General features: G+C 31.7%; 1 protein-coding gene across 6 annotated transcripts in view; it reads right to left on the bottom strand.

Moving 5' to 3' along the window:
- Nucleotides 1-611: 611 nt before the first annotated feature.
- LOC111413838 (tripartite motif-containing protein 2-like) overlaps nucleotides 612-19631 on the bottom strand; it is a 51927-nt gene continuing 32907 nt past the window's right edge. For 3 of the 6 annotated variants that reach the window (XM_071194462.1, XM_071194464.1, XM_071194459.1), the window contains exons 3-9: nucleotides 12921-12938; nucleotides 12024-12451; nucleotides 11651-11866; nucleotides 10878-11598; nucleotides 6345-6565; nucleotides 6151-6289; nucleotides 612-945 (exon numbers count right to left, since the gene is read on the bottom strand). In XM_071194462.1, the coding sequence (XP_071050563.1) occupies nucleotides 704-945; nucleotides 6151-6289; nucleotides 6345-6565; nucleotides 10878-11598; nucleotides 11651-11866; nucleotides 12024-12451; nucleotides 12921-12938 (1985 nt within the window). In that variant the 3' untranslated portion in view covers nucleotides 612-703. The remainder of the gene's footprint in view (nucleotides 946-6150; nucleotides 6290-6344; nucleotides 6566-10877; nucleotides 11599-11650; nucleotides 11867-12023; nucleotides 12452-12920; nucleotides 12939-19631) is intronic. The other 3 variants (XM_071194463.1, XM_071194461.1, XM_071194460.1) reach the window with 1 other exon arrangement.

Genomic DNA, 19631 nt, shown 5'->3' with positions numbered 1-19631 from the left:
AAATAAATAATTAAATTATATCGTATTATCTTTAGATAAAATAATTTATATGTGAAAAATAAATAAATTCAAATTGATTTGATTTATTACAGAGATTTTAAGTTTAAGTTGGTTACTCTGAAATTAGAAATAAATGTCAAAAATTTAAAATGTCATTTAAAATTTTTAAATTTTATTACCATAGTAGGAAATAAAAATATAATACATTGTATAAAAAATACATTCTAATGACTAGAAAAACGAAAAAAAAAAAGGATAAAATAAAATAACGCTGTAATTCTAGTATACAAGTACGAATACGCTACAACTTATAATTTGCTTATAAAAGAAAATGAATTTAAAAAAAAAAGTAAAAAAGATTCCACATTTTCAATATTTCATTTCAACAGTGCGTTGTGTCTGAATAATAAGTACAATCTGTGAACGGCTAAAAGAAAAATATACAGCAGGAAAAAATTAAAAAAGCAACAGGTAAATGTACAAGATTTAGCTTAACGTTCACTATGTATTGCGACGAATGTCGTTTTAAAAGGCAGTTTGTACATTGATAAAATTAAGTGCAAGTAATCACAAAGGTAGTAAGGTAGTGTATAAGTTAAACGTTCGATTATTTACAAGCTTATAGTATGTAATTGTAAACGTAAAAGGAAATCGCCTTGTGTCTAACTATATTTAGTTCAAAGTATCGTTGAAAGTTTTGATTTTACCAATATCTATACTTTTTTATACAATTGTTTCCCAAATCAACAACAATTACATGATTATCTGAAGTAACTGCAATACCGCTTGGTCGTTTTAATTTATTTTCATTGGAATTAATTACGTTTTGTAAGAGTTTATCGTTTCGAGATAAAAGCTGCACGTAATTTCTTCCTTTTTGTTCCGACCTACTTGCTAAGATACGATTTTCGGTATCGGTTATTATACCTCCATATCTTCCTTTATCTACAAACAAAAATATGTAAGCATCTAAGTACAGGTGTTTTACGTAAATGGTTCGTTAGAACTTATTTAGGTTCCACAATTCTTACAGATTTTGTCACAGTAACTCGAAAGATGAGACAGTCGTCTTTAAATACGATTAGGGGTACAGCTATAGGCACACTATTAAAAGGAATTATACAGTATGCTCATTTGCACGTCTGTGGTTTACAACCGACCACAACAAAGAAAGAAATCGAGGAATATTTACGAGGAAAAATATTAATAAATAAAAAAAAATTTCAGTGCCAAATGATTACCTAGAGAAAACAAAACAACCCGAATTATGGCCATCTGAAGTATGAGTAAATCGTTTTTTAGAAAGAATCTACAAGAAAAGACAGGAGACTTAACTATTACTCAAAATGAGAAAAGAAAAACGCATATAATAAACTACAAAAAACCAAAACAATTGCAAATAATAAACATTAACATACAAGGATTATCACAAAAAAGAAACCAACTAGAATACCTATTAGGTGACGAAATACGCCATACAGATATAATCAGTATAACTGAACACTGGCAGAAAGCAGAAGAGATAGCAACAGTAAATTTACTTAATTATAACGTGGCTGCGTATAGTTGCAGAAAAATATACATAAGGGGAGGAGTACTAATGGTTGCAAATAACAGATATAAAACAGAAACAATAAACGTAGAGAAATACAATATCGAAAAATGCTTAGAAGTTTGTTCGATTGTTATTTCACAAGTAAACTCAGTTTTTGTATCACTTTCCGCTCGCCTGGAGCTAACATGGACAATCCACTTCTTCCTCCAGGACATGACTGTTGATTATTGCTCTTTTGAAGTCTTTGTCTTATGATCATCTTTTCTAATTTATCATCATTTTCAGTTCATGATAGTATTAAAGGAAGTAATGCATTATATAAAAGGGAAACATCCTAACAAAAAATGTTTCATTATGAGAGACTTTAACATATGTGTACATGAAAAATCGACTGCAAAAGAACAATTATTGTCAATAATGTCAGAGCATGGACTTCATCCGTGTTTCAATGATCCTTCTAGAGTGGAAGGAGAAAGATGTGTAGATAACGTCTTTGTGGAAAGATTTGAAGAAATAATTAATATAATATATACAAATCACCTGAAGGGATGTCTCGAAGAAAATCAATAAAGTATAGGATAATTAATAACCATACTGTCGAAAAATTCAGAACACAAATTACAAACAGCGATTGGAATGATGTATAGGGTGGGCAAATTTGGGTGTTATTATAGGCTATCTCAGAAACTATAAGAGATACGAAAAAAGTAGGTGCCATGTCCCGGTCTCTTTTTTCGAGACTAACCCAATCCCGCAAACACCAAACCTCTAACTTCTTTTGTTTTTAAGTTATAGCCAAAAAGTCAAATTTTCGTGATTTCTAAAAATGCTCATATTTCGTTTATTTTTCAATTTACACAAATGGGGTTGTTACGTTCTTAAGACACTTTTTTAAGTAGAATATACTGCCGTTGAAAAATTTTAAATATACTTGATGATTTTTGAGATACAACACAAAGTTGTGTTTTTTTAAATACAAACTATACTTGATTATGATGTTACTGAAAAGAGCATACTTTTAGCTTTCCAATGATGTATCGCATGCAGTATCGCTACGGGGGGGTTGCGGGGCTTGAGCCCCCCGGAAAATTGTAAAAGTGTACAATACAATTATATTGTAATAAGGTGTACCATTTGAAAAAGTTCTGCCCCCCCTTAAATATTAAAAAGTCGGCGCAACTGATCGCATGTATGGTGTCTTTGCAGAAAGTAAGCGTTAATTTTCAATTTCAAAATAGTAAGAGCCAAATTATTCAAAATTTTGATTACAGTAGGCGGGTCCGGACAATAAATACTACCTAGTGGCTATAATATGACAGAATAAAAGTGGTTTTGTACTATTATTCAGGATAAAGTTGGTTTTGTACCAACGAATAAAAACTTTGAATAGTTAATTTAAATTTCTCAACATCTTATCCCTGACTTTGTTCACCAATAAAAAATGATTAGCAAATAAAGTTTGTTTATTAAAAATACAAGAAATGTATTAATTAATGAATAATTAAATATGGACAACTTCAGGAACTAAACAGTCACAAACTGTCATCTTCTTCTACTAACTTACTGGTTGTAAGGTTAGAACAGCTGGGTATCAATGAATGAAATCTTCAGTAGTATCTTCCCAGTTTTCCCCAACCATGAGATTTAGAAGTTTTTTCATATTAGCAACCTTTTTTTTTGAAATTGGGTGAGGTAGAGGAAGATTAGGGATCATAAACTGGGCAGCGGACTTTCCATTGAAACGATGTTTATATGGGATATGGAGCCTTATCTATCATTTTCAAAGATTCATTTTTTAATTTTATCGCTTTATGTAGTTAAAGATAATGAGCAATTTTTAAACGGGAAACTAGTTTCAAAAAATTCATGAATGAAATGATCAGTAAACTCACGTTACTATAGTAACTAAGTGGCATTTAACGTTTTCCTCGCCTACTATAATTAAAATTTTAAATATTAATCTTTAATATTTTAGAATTAAAAAATAACGCTTATTTTCCCCAAATACACCATGCGTGCAATACATTATTGGAGAGCTAAAAATATGCTCTTTTCAGTAACACCATAATATACTATAGTTTGTATTTAAAAAAATACAACTTTGTGTTGTATCTCAAAAATCATCAAATATTTTTAAAATTTTTCAACGGCAGTATATTCTACTTAAAAAAGTGCCTTAAGAACGTATCAACCCCATTTCTCTAATTTCAAAAATAAACGAAATATGAGCATTTTTTGAAATCACGAAAATTTGACTTTTTGGCTATAACTTAAAAACAAAAGAAGATAGAGGTTTGGTATTTGCGGGATTGGATTAGTCTCGAAAAAAGAGACCGGGACATGGCACCTACTTTTTTCGTATCTCTTATAGTTTCTGAGATAGCCTATAATAACACCCAAATTTGCCCACCCACACGATCAAAAGAATAACGCATAAGCTACCTTTTTCCATTAAATAATTGCACGGTGCTATGAGACTGCATTTCCCGAAAAAACAACCCAAAAGATTGATAAAAACTCAAATTTGATATGGGAAAACAAAAAACTTAAAACAATGAAAAATCAACTAAACGTAATATATACCATAATTGAGGTAACACGACAAGATCAATACAAAGACATGTATAAAAGCCTAAGAATTGATTTCAGAAAACAAACAGAAGACGTAAAAAAGGAAACATTTAGAAATTATATAAACAATTCTGAAAATAAAATAACCGCAGCTTGGAAAATGGTAAGGAAAGAAACAGGACGAAATAAAGTAAGGAAAGACACTGAAACAACATTAAATGCAAACGATTATTTCATACAAGCGGGTAAATTTAACGTAAATAAATCGGACAAAGACAACAAAACTGACTGATTTACTTCCATACAGAAATTAAGAACAAAAACGGTATCTCTTGATGAAGTCGTAGACACTGATGTCGTAAAAATTATAAATAATTTAAAGAAGTCAAACACAAAAGACGTCTATGGCATTTCATTCAAACTACTACAAGAAATGGTGCCAATAATAACGAAACATTTATGTGTTGCCATAAAGAAATGTATGAGAAAAGTAGTCTTTCCTAATGAATTAAAATTTGCAAAAATAACCCTCATAAAAAAAAACGGGTGATGCAAACGATAGTAGAAATTATCGACCAATATCAATATTACCTCTAATGTCAAAGGTCTTGGAAATAATAATAAAAGAGAACATCTGTTAATCATAATATTCTCTTAAAGAAATTGGAATGGTATGGTTTGAAAAATAATGTATTAAAAATAGTGTCGTCATATCTCTGGGATAGATATCAACAGGTCCAGTGGAAAGGTACCTCTTTGGAGTGGAGAACTATAACAGCGGATGTACCAAAAGTAGGGGCTCTGTTCTCAGACCCTTACTTTTTCTGCTATACATAAATGACTTGCCAAGCAATACACATGCTGATTCAATCTGTCTCTATGCAGACGACACATCCTTTATTAATTCTTCTACAGACCTTCTGCAGCTGCAACAAAGAACTAATGCAATGTTAGAGCAAGCGAAAAAATGGTTTGACTCAAATAGTCTGCAATTAAATAAGGAAAAAACCAAAATTCTTACGTTTTATACCAAAAATTAGATGTTAAGGGCGAAACCGTGAAATTCCTATTTGGCACACTTTCTTCGACCTTAGCGTGGAAAGAACATAAAACACAAATAAAACAAAACTTGTCAACATTCTTGTATTGCCTGAGAGTGGTGTCAAGGATTTTACCGATCAAAGAAACGAAAAGTGCTCAAAAAAAGCTGTTAGAATACTTGCAAAATTGGGTCCAAATGAGAGTTGTCGAACGATTTTCAAGGCACTAAAAATACTAACAATACCATCATGTTTTATTGTATCATGTTTGAATTACATACATACAGAACGTCATGGATGTGACATATTGACATATTACCACTACATAAGCTTCAAAGTCACAAAATAACTTCCATTATAAATCAGTTAAACTGTACAATGTACTCTCACCAAAATTAAAAGCTTTGAATACTGAAAAGTTCAAAAAAATAATGAAAGAAAAATTGGTGCAACATGAGATCTATGCAGCATGGACCAAAAACTGTCAAATAGTTTTCTAATAAAAAAACCTGCATTTCGAGCAAGTTTTTATAAATTTGCCAATATGAGACAAACTACAATAGGTAAATAGGTAATTCAATTTTTGACCACCCTATATAAGATACTCTGATACAGCAAATGATAATATAATATGATAAGAGTAATTGTGCCAATGTAGATCTTTTTTATATGAACGTTGGCTGAGATATGGGGTTTTAAAGAGCATGTTGAAATTTACCGAAAAAAGCTTAAAACCAAAATAACTCGAAAACGAAAAACGCTAGGTACCAATAACTTTTATCAAATTCAACCTATTTTTTTTTACATACAATTAAACGGTGTAAAAAAAGCTATAGCATTCCGGTAGACCGGAAGTGGCGGCCATCTTGTAAATATTTTAGATCGAATCATTCGAAGTTTTGAATGAACAACCCATGCTACCAAAATTTCAAATCTCTACGAATAGTGGAACCTGAAAAAATTCTAATAATAACAAATTATTACTTTTTCCTTCATCATATAAAGTCTCAACGTAATCTCCTTTGGCTGAAAAAATTTGAACTCTCGTATCAGCCACAATAATTTCTCCAGTTAAACTAACGGTTACTGCTGAAATTAATTTAAACGTTCCCTTTTTTCCCACCTAAAAATTAATGCATTAAAAACAATTTGGGTTATATTATAAAGTAATCAATTACTTGAAATAATATTTTTCCCTCCGAATCAAAAACATAGACGCAACTCATTCCATTATCAGCCACTAAAATATGGCCATAACTGTTATCAACTGCAACATCTATAGGTTCTTGAAACGCGTTGTATGTAAACGATTTTAATGTAGTTCCTGAAGTATCCATTTCGGTTACATATTTAGATCTCCAATTAACAACTACTAAGCCATCATTTGATACAGCAATTCCTAAACAAAAATGTAATTAATCTTACTTATTTAGTGCAGTAAAACCTCGATATAATGGAATATTATCGATTTAATACAGCAGTATATTTAAATATAAATGTTAGCGCTCATAGAGTGAATCCAACTCGAGTTGTAACACAAGTTACTCTATTCCACGTTTATAGATAAACCCGGGATATTCACGAGACGTATAAATCAAAGACGGTAGTTCTAGTTTTAATTGTTATTCAGTTCTAGATTGTTGTATATTTTTATTGAACTAATAGTAAAACACTAGATCTAGAATTATTCAGGTTTAGCAGTCTAAGAGATGGATGGTTAAACCCAAATATTTTTAGTTCTAGGTCTTATATTGGTTCTAGTTAACACTATCGCTAGAACCAACATAAGACCTAGACCTCGAAACATTCGAGTTTAGCCGTCCTAAGAGACGTGTGGCTGGGTCTTATGTTGGTTCTACTGATAGCGCTAGATAACTAGAACCAACGCTAGACCTAGAACTAGAATCATTCGGGTTTAGCCACACGTCTCTTAAGACGGCTAAATCCGAATGATTCTAGTTCTAGGTCTTGTGTTAGTTCTAGTGATAGTGCTAGTGTAAAACTAGAAGTAACACTAGACCTAGAACTAGAAATATTCAGGTTTAGCAGTCTAAGAGACGCATGGCCAAACCCGAATGTTTTTAGTTCTACGTCTAGTGTTAGTTCTAGTTTTAGTTCAATAAAAATATACAACATAGTAATATGTTATGCTAACTACCGCTACTTACCACTGCCACTAGAACTAACACAAGACCTAGAACTAGAATCATTCGGGTTTAGCCGCACGTCTCTCAAGACGGCTACAAATAGACACTCTTAAATCTGAAATGTGTTCGGTTTACTTGAAATAAAATATCGAGATATCAAATCCATATTCATGGCCGAAATTCGTCAGCTTCTAATTGTTAAAGTTTTAGCACCGACATTTTTTGAAAATTGCCAAGATAATAAAGGCTAAACGCTTTAACCGTTGCCAACCTAAGTCTTGAGTTGGATTTGGACACCATTTTAGTCTTATGTCAAATTTAGACAAAACATCGAGTTTTCAAAATGAAATTCGTCTTTCTAGACTTGTCGAAATCCTATGTCATTTAGAATATTTAGTTGCAAGGTCATTTTAATTGCAAGTGAACACAATTAATTTCAGCAGTTAAATTTTCAGTTGGAACGTACAGAATCGACAACATATTGAATATTTCAATAGATGTATCTACTTCCGAACTAATCTTCTTCTCCCGAAATTGTCTCTTTTCATTTTTGAGTTATTGTGTACACATGTTTACTGTCTGGATTGGTTGTGGATTAGATAGGTTTGGTTGGGTTCGGTTTGAGCGTAAGGATAATTGGGTATAGATGTGGTTCGGAAAAGTTCGGAATAATGCTTATTGTTATAAAATAAGGATCCACTGTTCTTTGAGTACAATATTCTTATGTGTTTGTCGTCAATCAACTCTATGCAATCAGTTTAAAGACTATTTCAATACAACAAAGCTTAGTAGAATGGCAAGAGAATTGAGTACAAAGAGGTTTAACATAGCCACTTTATATAAAACATTAGCTTACGTTTATACCATTTTGAATTCTAGCTTCCATTCTATTACTGCAATGGAAGCTAGAATGGTACTACCTTTAGTAGTATCATTCTAGCTTTTACCATTTTGAAACATAAACCCTATACTATAATACGGTAAATCCCAGCAAATACTCAACACGTATCACGCGTCAAGACTGCTTCCGAAGCAGAAATCTACCTGACGCACCTGTCAGCCGAACGTTTCTAGTTCTAGGTCTTAGGTTGGTTCTACTGATAGTGTTAGATAACTAGAACCAACGGTAGACCTAGAACTAGTAACATTCGGGTTTAGCCGCACGTCTCTTAACACAGCGAAAGTAAAGTCTTAATGATAGTGTCCTCTTTCCAATGAACCAACCCGTTTTAAAAAATAACTATGTAACAAGCCGTTTTGAAAAATCGCTTAGTTTTTGAAAAATAAATTTTTGAAATGATCGACAATTTTTTCGAGTTTTGCAATTTTCGCAGATTAAGTTTTAAACATTCGTATAAAATCCAGTTCTTGGAATATGAATATGCAAATTTCCCAAAGTGTTAATAAAAGTGTCTTCTTTCCAATGAACTAACCCGTTTTGAAAATAGCTTTCAACTTTTGAGAAAACAATATTTCAAGTTTTGATAAAATTTTCGATGTTGCAATTTTCATCGATAACTTTCAAAATTCGCTAGAAAATTCATTTCTTGAAGGATCCTTGTGGAAATATCACCAATTATTAATTAAAGTATCCTCTTTTTAACACAAAAAGCCGTTTTGAAAAATCACTTTTAGTTCTTGAGAAATAAATTTTTGAAATGATAAATAATTTTTTCGAATTTTGCAATTTTCGCCGATTAAGTTTTAAAAATTCGTATACAATCCAGTTCTTGGAATATGAGTATGAAAATTTCGTAAAGTGTTAATGAAAGTATCCTCTTTCCAATGAACAAACTCGTTTTGAAACATAGTTTTTAGTTTTTGAGAAAACAATATTTGAAGTTTTGATAAAATTTTCGATGTTGCAATTTTCATCGATAACTTTCAAAATTCGCTATAAAATTCATTTCTTGAAGGATCCTTGTGGAAATATCACCAATTATTAATTAAAGTATCCTCTTTTTAATGCAAAAAGCCGTTTTGAAAAATCACTTTTAGTTCTTGAGAAATAAATTTTTGAAATGATAAATAATTTTTTCGAATTTTGTAATTTTCGCCGATTAAGTTTTAAAAATTCGTATAAAATCCAGTTCTTGGAATATGAGTATGAAAATTTCGTAAAGTGTTAATAAAAGTATCCTCTTTCCAATGAACAAACTCGTTTTGAAAAATAGTTTTTAGTTTTTGAGAAAACAATATTTGAAGTTTTGATAAAATTTTCGATGTTGCAATTTTCATCGATAACTTTCAAAATTCGCTAGAAAATTCATTTCTTGAAGGATCCTTGTGGAAATATCACCAATTATTAATTAAAGTATCCTCTTTTTAATGCAAAAAGCCGTTTTGAAAAATCACTTTTAGACATTGAAAAATAAATTTTTGAAATAATCTATAATTTTTTCAAATTTTGCAATTTTCGCCGATTAAGTTTTAAAAATTCGTATAAAATCCAGTTCTTGGAATATGAATATGAAAATTTCGTAAAGTGTTAATGAAAGTATCCTCTTTCCAATGAACAAACTCGTTTTGAAAAATAGTTTTTAGTTTTTGAGAAAACAATATTTGAAGTTTTGATGAAATTTTCGATGTTGCAATTTTCACGATAACTTTCAAAATTCGCTATAAAATTCATTTCTTGAAGGATCCTTGTGGAAATATCACCAATTATTAATTAAAGTATCCTCTTTTTAATGCAAAAAGCCGTTTTGAAAAATCACTTTTAGTTCTTGAGAAATAAATTTTTGAAATGATAAATAATTTTTTCGAATTTTGTAATTTTCGCTGATTAAGTTTTAAAAATTCGTATAAAATCCAGTTCTTGGAATATAAGTATGAAAATTTCGTAAAGTGTTAATGAAAGTATCCTCTTTCCAATGAACAAACCCGTTTTGAAAAATAGTTTTTCTTTTTGAGAAAACAATATTTGAAGTTTTGATAAAATTTTCAATGTTGCAATTTTCATCGATAAAATTCGCTATAAAATTCATTTCTTGAAGGATCCTTGTGGAAATATCACCAATTATTAATTAAAGTAGTCCCACGTCTCTTAAGACGGTTAAACCCGAATGTTTCTAGTTCTAGGTCTAATGTTAGTTCTAATTTTCATGGGATTATTTTTTATTTTTTCATCAATTGAACAGAAAGACGATCTTTCAAAAAATCGATAAACTATGTAAAAATAGAAGGAGTGGTAACATTTTAAGTTCCTAAAATTGTTTAATTTTTGCAATTAAAATTCAAAATCCCCTCTATAAAAGCTTTGGTGACGTTTACGAAGTTTTCGCGTAAGATCAAGAAGACACAAACGTGCATCGTTCGGATCTCTTCTTCTAGCGCGTAAAATTCTCGTGGCATCTCACCTTTTATTGATTTTTATTTCAACCAATCGCGTGTGAAACGACGGTGACGTCTCCAAAGTTTTTTAAAATTTTTTTTTTGAACTAACTAATAAAGAACGGAATGGTGTGGATAAAAAAAAATTATTAATTCAAACAGTTTAAAATGCAAATTATTCGCGTATTAATCCGTTATTTTATTTACTGTAATTTTAATTGATAAACTAACCTGTGCAACTTCTTCCTCCTAACCCTTCATTATAAACATGATTAATAAATTCCAATTCCGAATTTAACACCTTAATTCTAGAATTCCCCGTATCTAAGACGTAAATAATTTGATCGCGTTCATCAATAGCAATGCCAACGGGTTGCATGAATTCGTCTTTTCCACAACCCCTCGATCCATAAATTTGTAACGGATTATTATGTTCCGTGACATCAAAATAAAGCGGCATATCTTTGATTAATCTATCGAAAACTGAAATCGTAATTCCATATCGTCCCGATTTCGGTGCGCGAAAATGTATTTTGTACGTTCCATCCTCGCAATCGGTTATTGTAACAGGTAATGACGTCGTGACGTTATCCGTGGTGACCGGTAGGACTTCCGCTTGGACGGGATCTCCGCCGGATTTTCGAAGTTCACCATGATAATCCAACGTAGTCATCGTTACCTCGCTTTCAATTCCGGCAATAGTAGTTCCGATTAATTTAGCGGAACACAAACTAGGAAATGTTGTGCTACTTCTGACTTTTCCTAATTGTGCCATGTATTTTTCGATTGATTTTATGCTATCGTTGTGATGAAATTCGCAGGTTAAAAATGCATTCTCGCGGGGTTCTCCTAAACTTGAAGCGGCATCCAATTTTTCGGTTAAACTTTCGATGCGTTGTGTTATGTTGCGTACTTCCACTTGGTATTGAAGTCCTTGGCATTCTTGTTCTACCTTTAAAACAATGATTTTATTGCAATTTTAAAGAGAAAAATTTTTTATTTACTTTATTTTTTTCGCATTCAATAAGCGCGTGTTGTTCCTCTAAAACTTTTCGTTTTTCACCGGCTGCAGTTTGAACGGCATCGATCATTTCCTGTTTCCTTTTATCCAACATCGTTTGTATTTCCTGGAATGTAGCATTAACCTGGTCTAAACAATTCTCTTTAGCAGCGTCCAACCGCTGTAACTCTCGCGTTACACCTTCTTGAGCCTGCGACAACTGAAACATGATTCTTTCAAAAGTTTCGTCTACAAATAACCAGACCGTAAATCATTTTATGGGTTGGGTTAAATGTTTCAAAACGAGTTCATATTCTTAAAACTTAAACAATTTCAGTATTTATTTTCATGTATAAAATATTTTTACTTTCTTTTACCTTTGATATACATTCATTGGCTTTATAAAGTAATATTTCTGACATCCTTTTGATGGCGATACTAAATGGTATGATGGTATGTTCGCAACTGGCGGTTGCGTCGTTATGTGAGCCGTCAGTGCACCTGGTGCAAAAGACAGTGTCGCACGTTTCGCAAAAGAGTAACTCCTGGTTGATGTGAACGGAACACTTCGGTATCACCTCGCGCCGTTGTCGCGACATCAGGTCGAGGAGTTGGTTTACTATGAACGACGGTGGCAGAGCCGAGACTCCTCCTCTTGGCACGTTGATCAGCTCCCGGCATATTGGGCAGCGGAAGGAGTTGGTATCGCGAGTGTGGTTCGCCGCTATTCGAGTCAAACAGTGTAAGCAAACGGTGTGCGAACACTGGAGGAGTTTTGGCGTGTGTTCGTTACCATCGTACATACCTAAAACAAAAAAATAAATATAAAAAATTAAAATTGTCCATAAAACATCAATAATGACTAACAAATATTTTTTTATAATTATAATTAATGATTTGTTTAAACCATTGTGAGAAAACTTGTTGCACAACCAACGGTAGATTGACATACACGGGAACAACACGCACGGAGGAAAATAAAGAGGGGACCCTCATTATAGCAAGGAAGCGGAGAGAGTTTTAATTAACACTTAACGGTTTTTCAAGTGAGAATAGTTTCATACTCATGTCGTACTGGTTCTTTTTATACAATGAATATTGTTTAGATTAATGTGGAAGGTGTGAATAATCTTTTAATTAATATTAGAAGGCGCAAAAAAATAAAATGATTATGATGAAGAAAAGTATTTGAAAAAAGAAAAAAGGGAGCATGCTATATAAAAAGCTGGCCTAAAAGCTACATCTAATGGTCTTGTATATTTTTTTTGGTTTACCACCAATCCATAAGCGATCTGCAACAACAGAAACAAAAAAATGTGTTAATGTTTTGCAAGGTGTTTTTTTTTATTGACATAAAGAAGCTTAAATGCAGTTTTTTAAAACCTTCCACAATATCTGTACAGGGTGTCCCTATTTCGTTGTCCGCATAGGCTATCTCCGAAACTAAAAGATCTCGTTTTTGCAGAAAATGCTAATGCCGAAAACTGCGAACAGCTATCGTCTTTTGTTTTCGCCTTATCGGTAAAAATTGAAAATTTAGCGAAAACGACAATCCGTAAAGAAGACAACTGCACGCAAGAATGTTCAGCCGGTTAGCAGAGAATTTAACGGATTTTTGGTCCTCCACGAAACCACGTGCAAAAACATACCAAAATGACCTGCAGGAGGATGAAGTTAATGTGTTGGCTTCAGATGCGATAAATCCATCAACATCTTGCAGAGAAATTGAACAAGACGTCTGACCCAAAAGCAGCTGCCCACGAATATTAAAGAAAAATAAGTATAAATCATACAAAGCGCAGGTAACTCATCATTTGTGTGCCGGAGATGCCAATCTAAGATTAGAATTTTGTCGTTGATATTTAGAAAAATTAAATAATCTGCTGTTTGTTCAAAATGTCATTTGGGCTGATGAAGTTCACGTATTTCTCTGAATATTCTCAAAGAAGATTCGGGTTCAATGTATGGTGTGCCCTTTTAAATAATAGAATTTTGGCATATAGTATCTACCATGAAAACTTAAACTCAGGTAGATACATCAATATATTAAGACAGCACATTGGACCTTTGGTCGACAATTTGCCATTAAAGCACATAATGCCAGAATTGTTAGTGAATTCTTAAATACAAACTTTGGCAATTATTTGATACATTATTTTCCATCACCACAGCAACATTAACTTTTAAATACATACATTAGTGTTACGTAGAACAAAAAGAATTTTTGTTAATTATTCAATAACTATAAGAAATATACCCAACAAATTATATATATTTGTTATCAGAAGAAAATAACAAATTATTTTAGATCATAGCCAACTATTTTAGCTAATGTTGACTCTATACTCATCGTATATGTATAATTTCAGTCACACATCGAACACATTGCAGTAAAGTCCAAATTTTCAAAACCTCTTCTGCAAATTGTATTCCGGTCGTCATCTTGCAAAGTACTTATTTTTAAGTATTGATAATAATAAACATATATACAGGTGAGTTTTTTTCCATGTTTAGTATGGAGATCTCGAAAACTAGCAGAGATAGAGAGACGATTAAATAGGGAAAGAATTGCAGTTTCATGAACTCAATTTAATGCGCTTTTTGTTTTTTGGATGAAATGCAGATATCTCGAAAAAACAGTTTTTTGCTACATCGTTAGATAGCTATGGCTCCGCTATTATTGATTTTAGGAAAAATGTGTAAAGGAAAAATTTCCAGGGTATTACATGTTTAATAAAGCAGGCTAACTGATTTCTTTTATGGTGGGGTGAGATTGATCCATCAATATCATCAATATGAGCGTTGTTTCCATTGTCAATCATCTTCATGGGGATAGACTTATCTTATCTTACAAAGCTCATGGTATAGAATTTATCGTTGAAAAAAAAAAAATGCGCATGCCATGTAGAAAAACTCATGGGGGGAGATTACGTAATGCAAAGAAAAAGAACAAGGGTATCAGTGAGAAAAGATATCGAAAACTGATAGATAAAGTCATCAACCTCAAGACCTTACTACATCTTACAGCTTGGAAATACGTAGAAATGCAGGTTCATTGCCAGAAATGAAGAAACATGGACCACATTTGACGATAAACGATCGTCCGAATGTGATCACATCATAAAGGCTACTCTGAAAGCCCCAAAGGCTGGTGCGCACGATTTATTGCAGCGACGTCTTTTATTGCATAATGCCTTTTATTGAATTAAATAAACTTAATTACAATTGTATGTATAAATAAAATATATCCAACCCAATCCAACCCACTAACGAAAATTTTTTAAGAAAAGCAAAACGCAAGACAGCGGGCACTGTCATGGCACACGAAAATAGTCAAAGATCAAGAATAGTTAAAGAATAGCTAAAAGGTAAAAGATGGCACACCATATACAGGTGTCTCACGTAAATCTCCCAATATGCGAGAAACTACAATAAATAGGTATAGGAATGTTTATAGATAAATTGTAGAAAATTAAATCCCCTTTCGGGTAGGCTAATAAATATACAGGGTGTATCTGAATGACTGCAACAAACTTCAAGGGGTGATTCTTTAGTGAATTTTAAGGGTACTTTGATATATGAACCATGGGCGTCTTCGGCTCCCCTAAGGAGCTACACCCCTTCAAAAATGGCGGAAAATTTTGGTTTAATTTTTTTTTCTCAAAAACCTTAAACGCTAGGAAAATGAAATTTGGGGAATATGTTTAACTCATAATAGGGCACGTTTTGACCCTATTTGTACTTTCAATCTACCCTTCTAAACTACTAAACGTAACCAGCCCCGTTCAATTTATGCCTAGATTTTTTTTATGAAGATGATAAATACATTGGAAAAATTTCAGTTAGATAGATAAAACTATTCTAAAACTTTTTTGTCTCTCTGATGTTCTTCTAAAAATTAATAATTTCTAGGAAAAAAAATAATTAAGCAAACACTAACTGTTAAGCTGTAGGGTTGTTAATCGAAAGTTGGAATGAATTTTTAATGAAAAAATCTTAGTAGGCTTTGCATTCTTTGTCAGAAATATTTTGAACGTTTAAATATCAGTGGTTTTCTTACTTTATTATTGTTTTATTTAAAATTTTGAAACGTCGAGTGAACGAGCGTAAATGCGATAGAACTTTCTTCAAAAATTAATTTGAAAAACAATAATAATAGTAAGAAAAACTGACATTTAAACGTCAAAAATATTTCTGACAAAGATTGCAAAGCCTACTAAGACTTTTTCATTCAAAATTTATTCCAACTTTTGATCGACAACCCCGTTGTTTAACGGGCAGCGTTTGCTTTACTATTTTTTTCTCTAAAATTAGTCGTTTTTGGAAAAATTTCAGAGAGACAAAAAAGTTTTAGAATACTTTCATCTATCTATGTAAAATTTTTCTAATGTATTTATCATCTGCATAAAAAAAACTTTAGCAAAAATGCAAAGGGGGTGGTTACGTTTAGTAGTTTAGAAGGGTAGGTTGAAAGTACAAATAGGGTCAAAACGTGCCCTATTATGAGTTAAACATATTCCCCAAATTTCATTTAACTAGCGTTTATGGTTTTTGAGAAAAAAAAATTAAACCAAAATTTTCCGCCATTTTTGAAGGGGTGTAGCTCCTTAGGGGAGCCGAAGTCGCCCATGGTTCATATATCAAAGTACCCTTAAAATTCACTAAAGAATCACCCCTTGAAGTTTGTTGCAGTCATTCAGATACAACCTGTATAACCATTTAACATTAATAATTCAATTTTTGACCAGCATGTATAAGATACTCTGATACAATAAATGACAATCTATGTATTTGATAGCATCTGAAGAGTAATCGTGCCAATTTAGAGCCTTTTTGAATGAACGTTAGCTGGGATATGGGGTTTTAAAGAGCATGGTGAAATTTGCTTAAAATCAAAATAACTCAACAACGAAAGACGTTAGGTACCAATAACTTTTATTAAAGTCAACATATTTTTTACTCTTCAAAATTTGAAAAATTATTAATAAAGAATTAATAAAATTAACAACAAAAAAAAATTAAAAATACACTTTTATTCAATAGGTTCTCGTCCTTGAAATATTCGCCTACATTATTTTACGAACTTCACACAAAGTTCTTCGCTATTTTTGTGAGCTCTCGCCGGCGGTCTTGTTGTTTATTTAGGTTCAGGTCAAAACAAAAACATTTTCTATAACAGTCTGGTAATCCGGAGAGATCGATCAGTTCTAACCTGTTTTTACCGGTTACAAGGGAATATTTGTATTCTTACAAAAATGCACAGCAATAATTGTGTTAAGTTAAATACAAATATATTTAATTATGTCGTCCACTTGGAGTTTAATATACCAAACAATAATTCGTCTAGCTCTAGAGAACCTTGACTTCAAATATTCAATTTATGCACATGTTATGTCGACTGTAAGGTTTTATCACATTTCGCGGTAATCAGTAAGCCTCATCGCCTATAAATATAATAGGCATTGGCTTGCTTGTTTCTGGCAAAGGAGTATCTTCAATATTATTTGGTACAGTTTGTAAAAACGTTTTGAAGTTCCGAACGGTTCTGAACCACTGAACTCTTGAACCAATACAGGTCTTATATTACCCAGTATCAAAAATATTGAAACGATTTGAAAAAAAAGTAATGGAACAATGTAGTGATGGAACGAATATCCGGGAACTATCCGGTATCGGGCCTATCCGGCCATTTTTTATGAAAAAATACAAAGTATTAGTATAATGTAAAAATTTTGTTTTATGTATTTTTTTTGTGGACGATTTAAATGTAATAAGGTTACGTTTTTTGAATAAAGTATTATTATTACAGTTTTGAAATTATGGTAGCATGGGTTGTTCATTCGGAAATTTCGATCTAAAATATTGGTAATGTTCTTCAGATGCTGTCAAATAGACTGTCATTTATTGTATCAGAGTATTGGTGGAACGGATATTCGGCAACTATCCGGTATCCGGCCTATCTGGACATTTTTTAAAGATAGATACCGGATAGTTATCAAATATCCGGTTTTGGCCGGATATTAAAAACCTATTCAATTCTTGTTGGAATTAGTATCTCTTTTAGGTGTTGCACACTGCAGATAATAATCAAGTTCAACCCCAATAGGACTTTTTTCATTGAATATAACTTTATTTATATCAGGTGTGTCTTTAGCAACAAGTCGTAGTTGTCATTGTAACAATCCCAATACGATATATAAAATCTCTTGTTGCAGTTTCGTCTTGTTTCCTTCTCTTGGCTTGTAATTCATCATTTTCGATTATTAATTAAAGTATCCTCTTCTTAATGCAGATAGGCGTTTTAAAAATCACTTTTAGTTTACAGAAATACATTTTTGAAATGATCAACAATTTTTTCGAATTTTGCAATTTTCGCCGATTAAGCTTTAAAAGTTCGTATAAAATCCATTTCTTGGAATATGAGTAAGAAAATTTCTCAAAGTGGTAATAAGAGTGTCCTCTTTCCAGTGAACCAACACGTTTTGAAAAATAACGTTTAGTTTTTGAAAAAACAATATTTGAAGTTTTGATCAAATTTTTGATCTTGCAATTTTCATCGATTATTTTCAAAATTCGCTATAAAATTCATTTCTTCAAGGATCCTTGTGGAAATATCACCAATTATTAACTAAAGTGTCCTCTTTTTAATGCAAAAAGCCGTTTTGAAAAATCACTTTTAATTCCTGAGAAATACATTTTTGAAATGATGGACAATTTCTTCGAATTTTGCAATTTTCGCCGATTAAGTTTTAAAAATTCGTATAAAATCCAGTTCTTGGAATATGAGTATGAAATTTTCTCAAAGTATTAATAAAAGTGTCCTGTTTCCAATGAACCAACCCGTTTTGAAAAATAACTTTTAGTTTTTGAGAAAACAATATTTGAAATTTTGATAAAATTTTCGATGTTGCAATTTTCATCGATTATTTTCAAAATTCGCTATAAAATTCATTTCTTCAAGGATCCTTGTGGGAATATCACCAATTATTAATTAAAGTATCCTCTTTTTAATGCAAAAAGCCGTTTTGAAAAATCACTCTAAGTTCTTGAGAAAAAAATTTTTGAAATGGTCGAGAATTTTTTCGAATTTTGCAATTTTCGCCGATTAAGTTTTAAAAATTCGTATAAAATCCAGTTCTTGGAATATGAGTATGAAATTTTCCCAAAGTGTTAATAAAAGTGTCCTCTTTCCAATGAACCAACTCGTTTTGAAAAATAACTTTTAGTTTTTGAGAAAACAATATTTGAAGTTTTGATAAAATTTTCGATATTGCAATTTTCATGGATTATTTTCAAAATTCGCTATAAAATTCATTTCTTCAAGGATCCTTGTGGGAATATCACCAATTATTAATTAAAGTATTCTCTTTTTAATGCAAAAAGACGTTTTGAAAAATCACTCTGTTCTTGAGAAAAAAAATTTTGAAATGGTCGAGAATTTTTTCGAATTTTGCAATTTTCGCCGATTAAGTTTTAAAAATTCGTATAAAATCCATTTCTTCGAATATGAGTATGAAAATTGCCCAAAGTGTTAATAAGAGTGTCCTCTTTCCAATGAATCAACACGTTTTGAAAAATTACTTTTAGTTTTTGAGAAAACAATATTTGAAGTTTTGATAAAATTTTCGTTGTTGCAATTTTCATCGATAACTTTCAAAATTTGCTATAAAATTGATTTCTTGAAGGATCCTTCTGGAAATATCACCAATTATTAATTAAAGTATCCTCTTTTTAATGTAACAAGCCGCTTTGAAAATCGCTTTTAGTTTTAGAGAAATATTTTTGAAATGATCAAGAATTCTCTTGGATCCAAATAAGTTGACATATCTTATCAGCAATCTTATTAATTTCATTTTTATTCAAATATCGCATTAATGTGGCAATGGCCGAAGGGGATGCCGAATATCCGGTATGCGGCTTTTCGCATTATCACTATCCGTTCCATCACTTAAACAATGTATGCGTGGATTTTGGGAGAAATTATT

This window comes from Onthophagus taurus, chromosome 2 (genome assembly GCF_036711975.1).
Source record: "Onthophagus taurus isolate NC chromosome 2, IU_Otau_3.0, whole genome shotgun sequence".
Lineage (NCBI taxonomy): Eukaryota > Metazoa > Arthropoda > Insecta > Coleoptera > Scarabaeidae > Onthophagus > Onthophagus taurus.
This window is presented reverse-complemented; position numbering and strand designations above follow the sequence as displayed.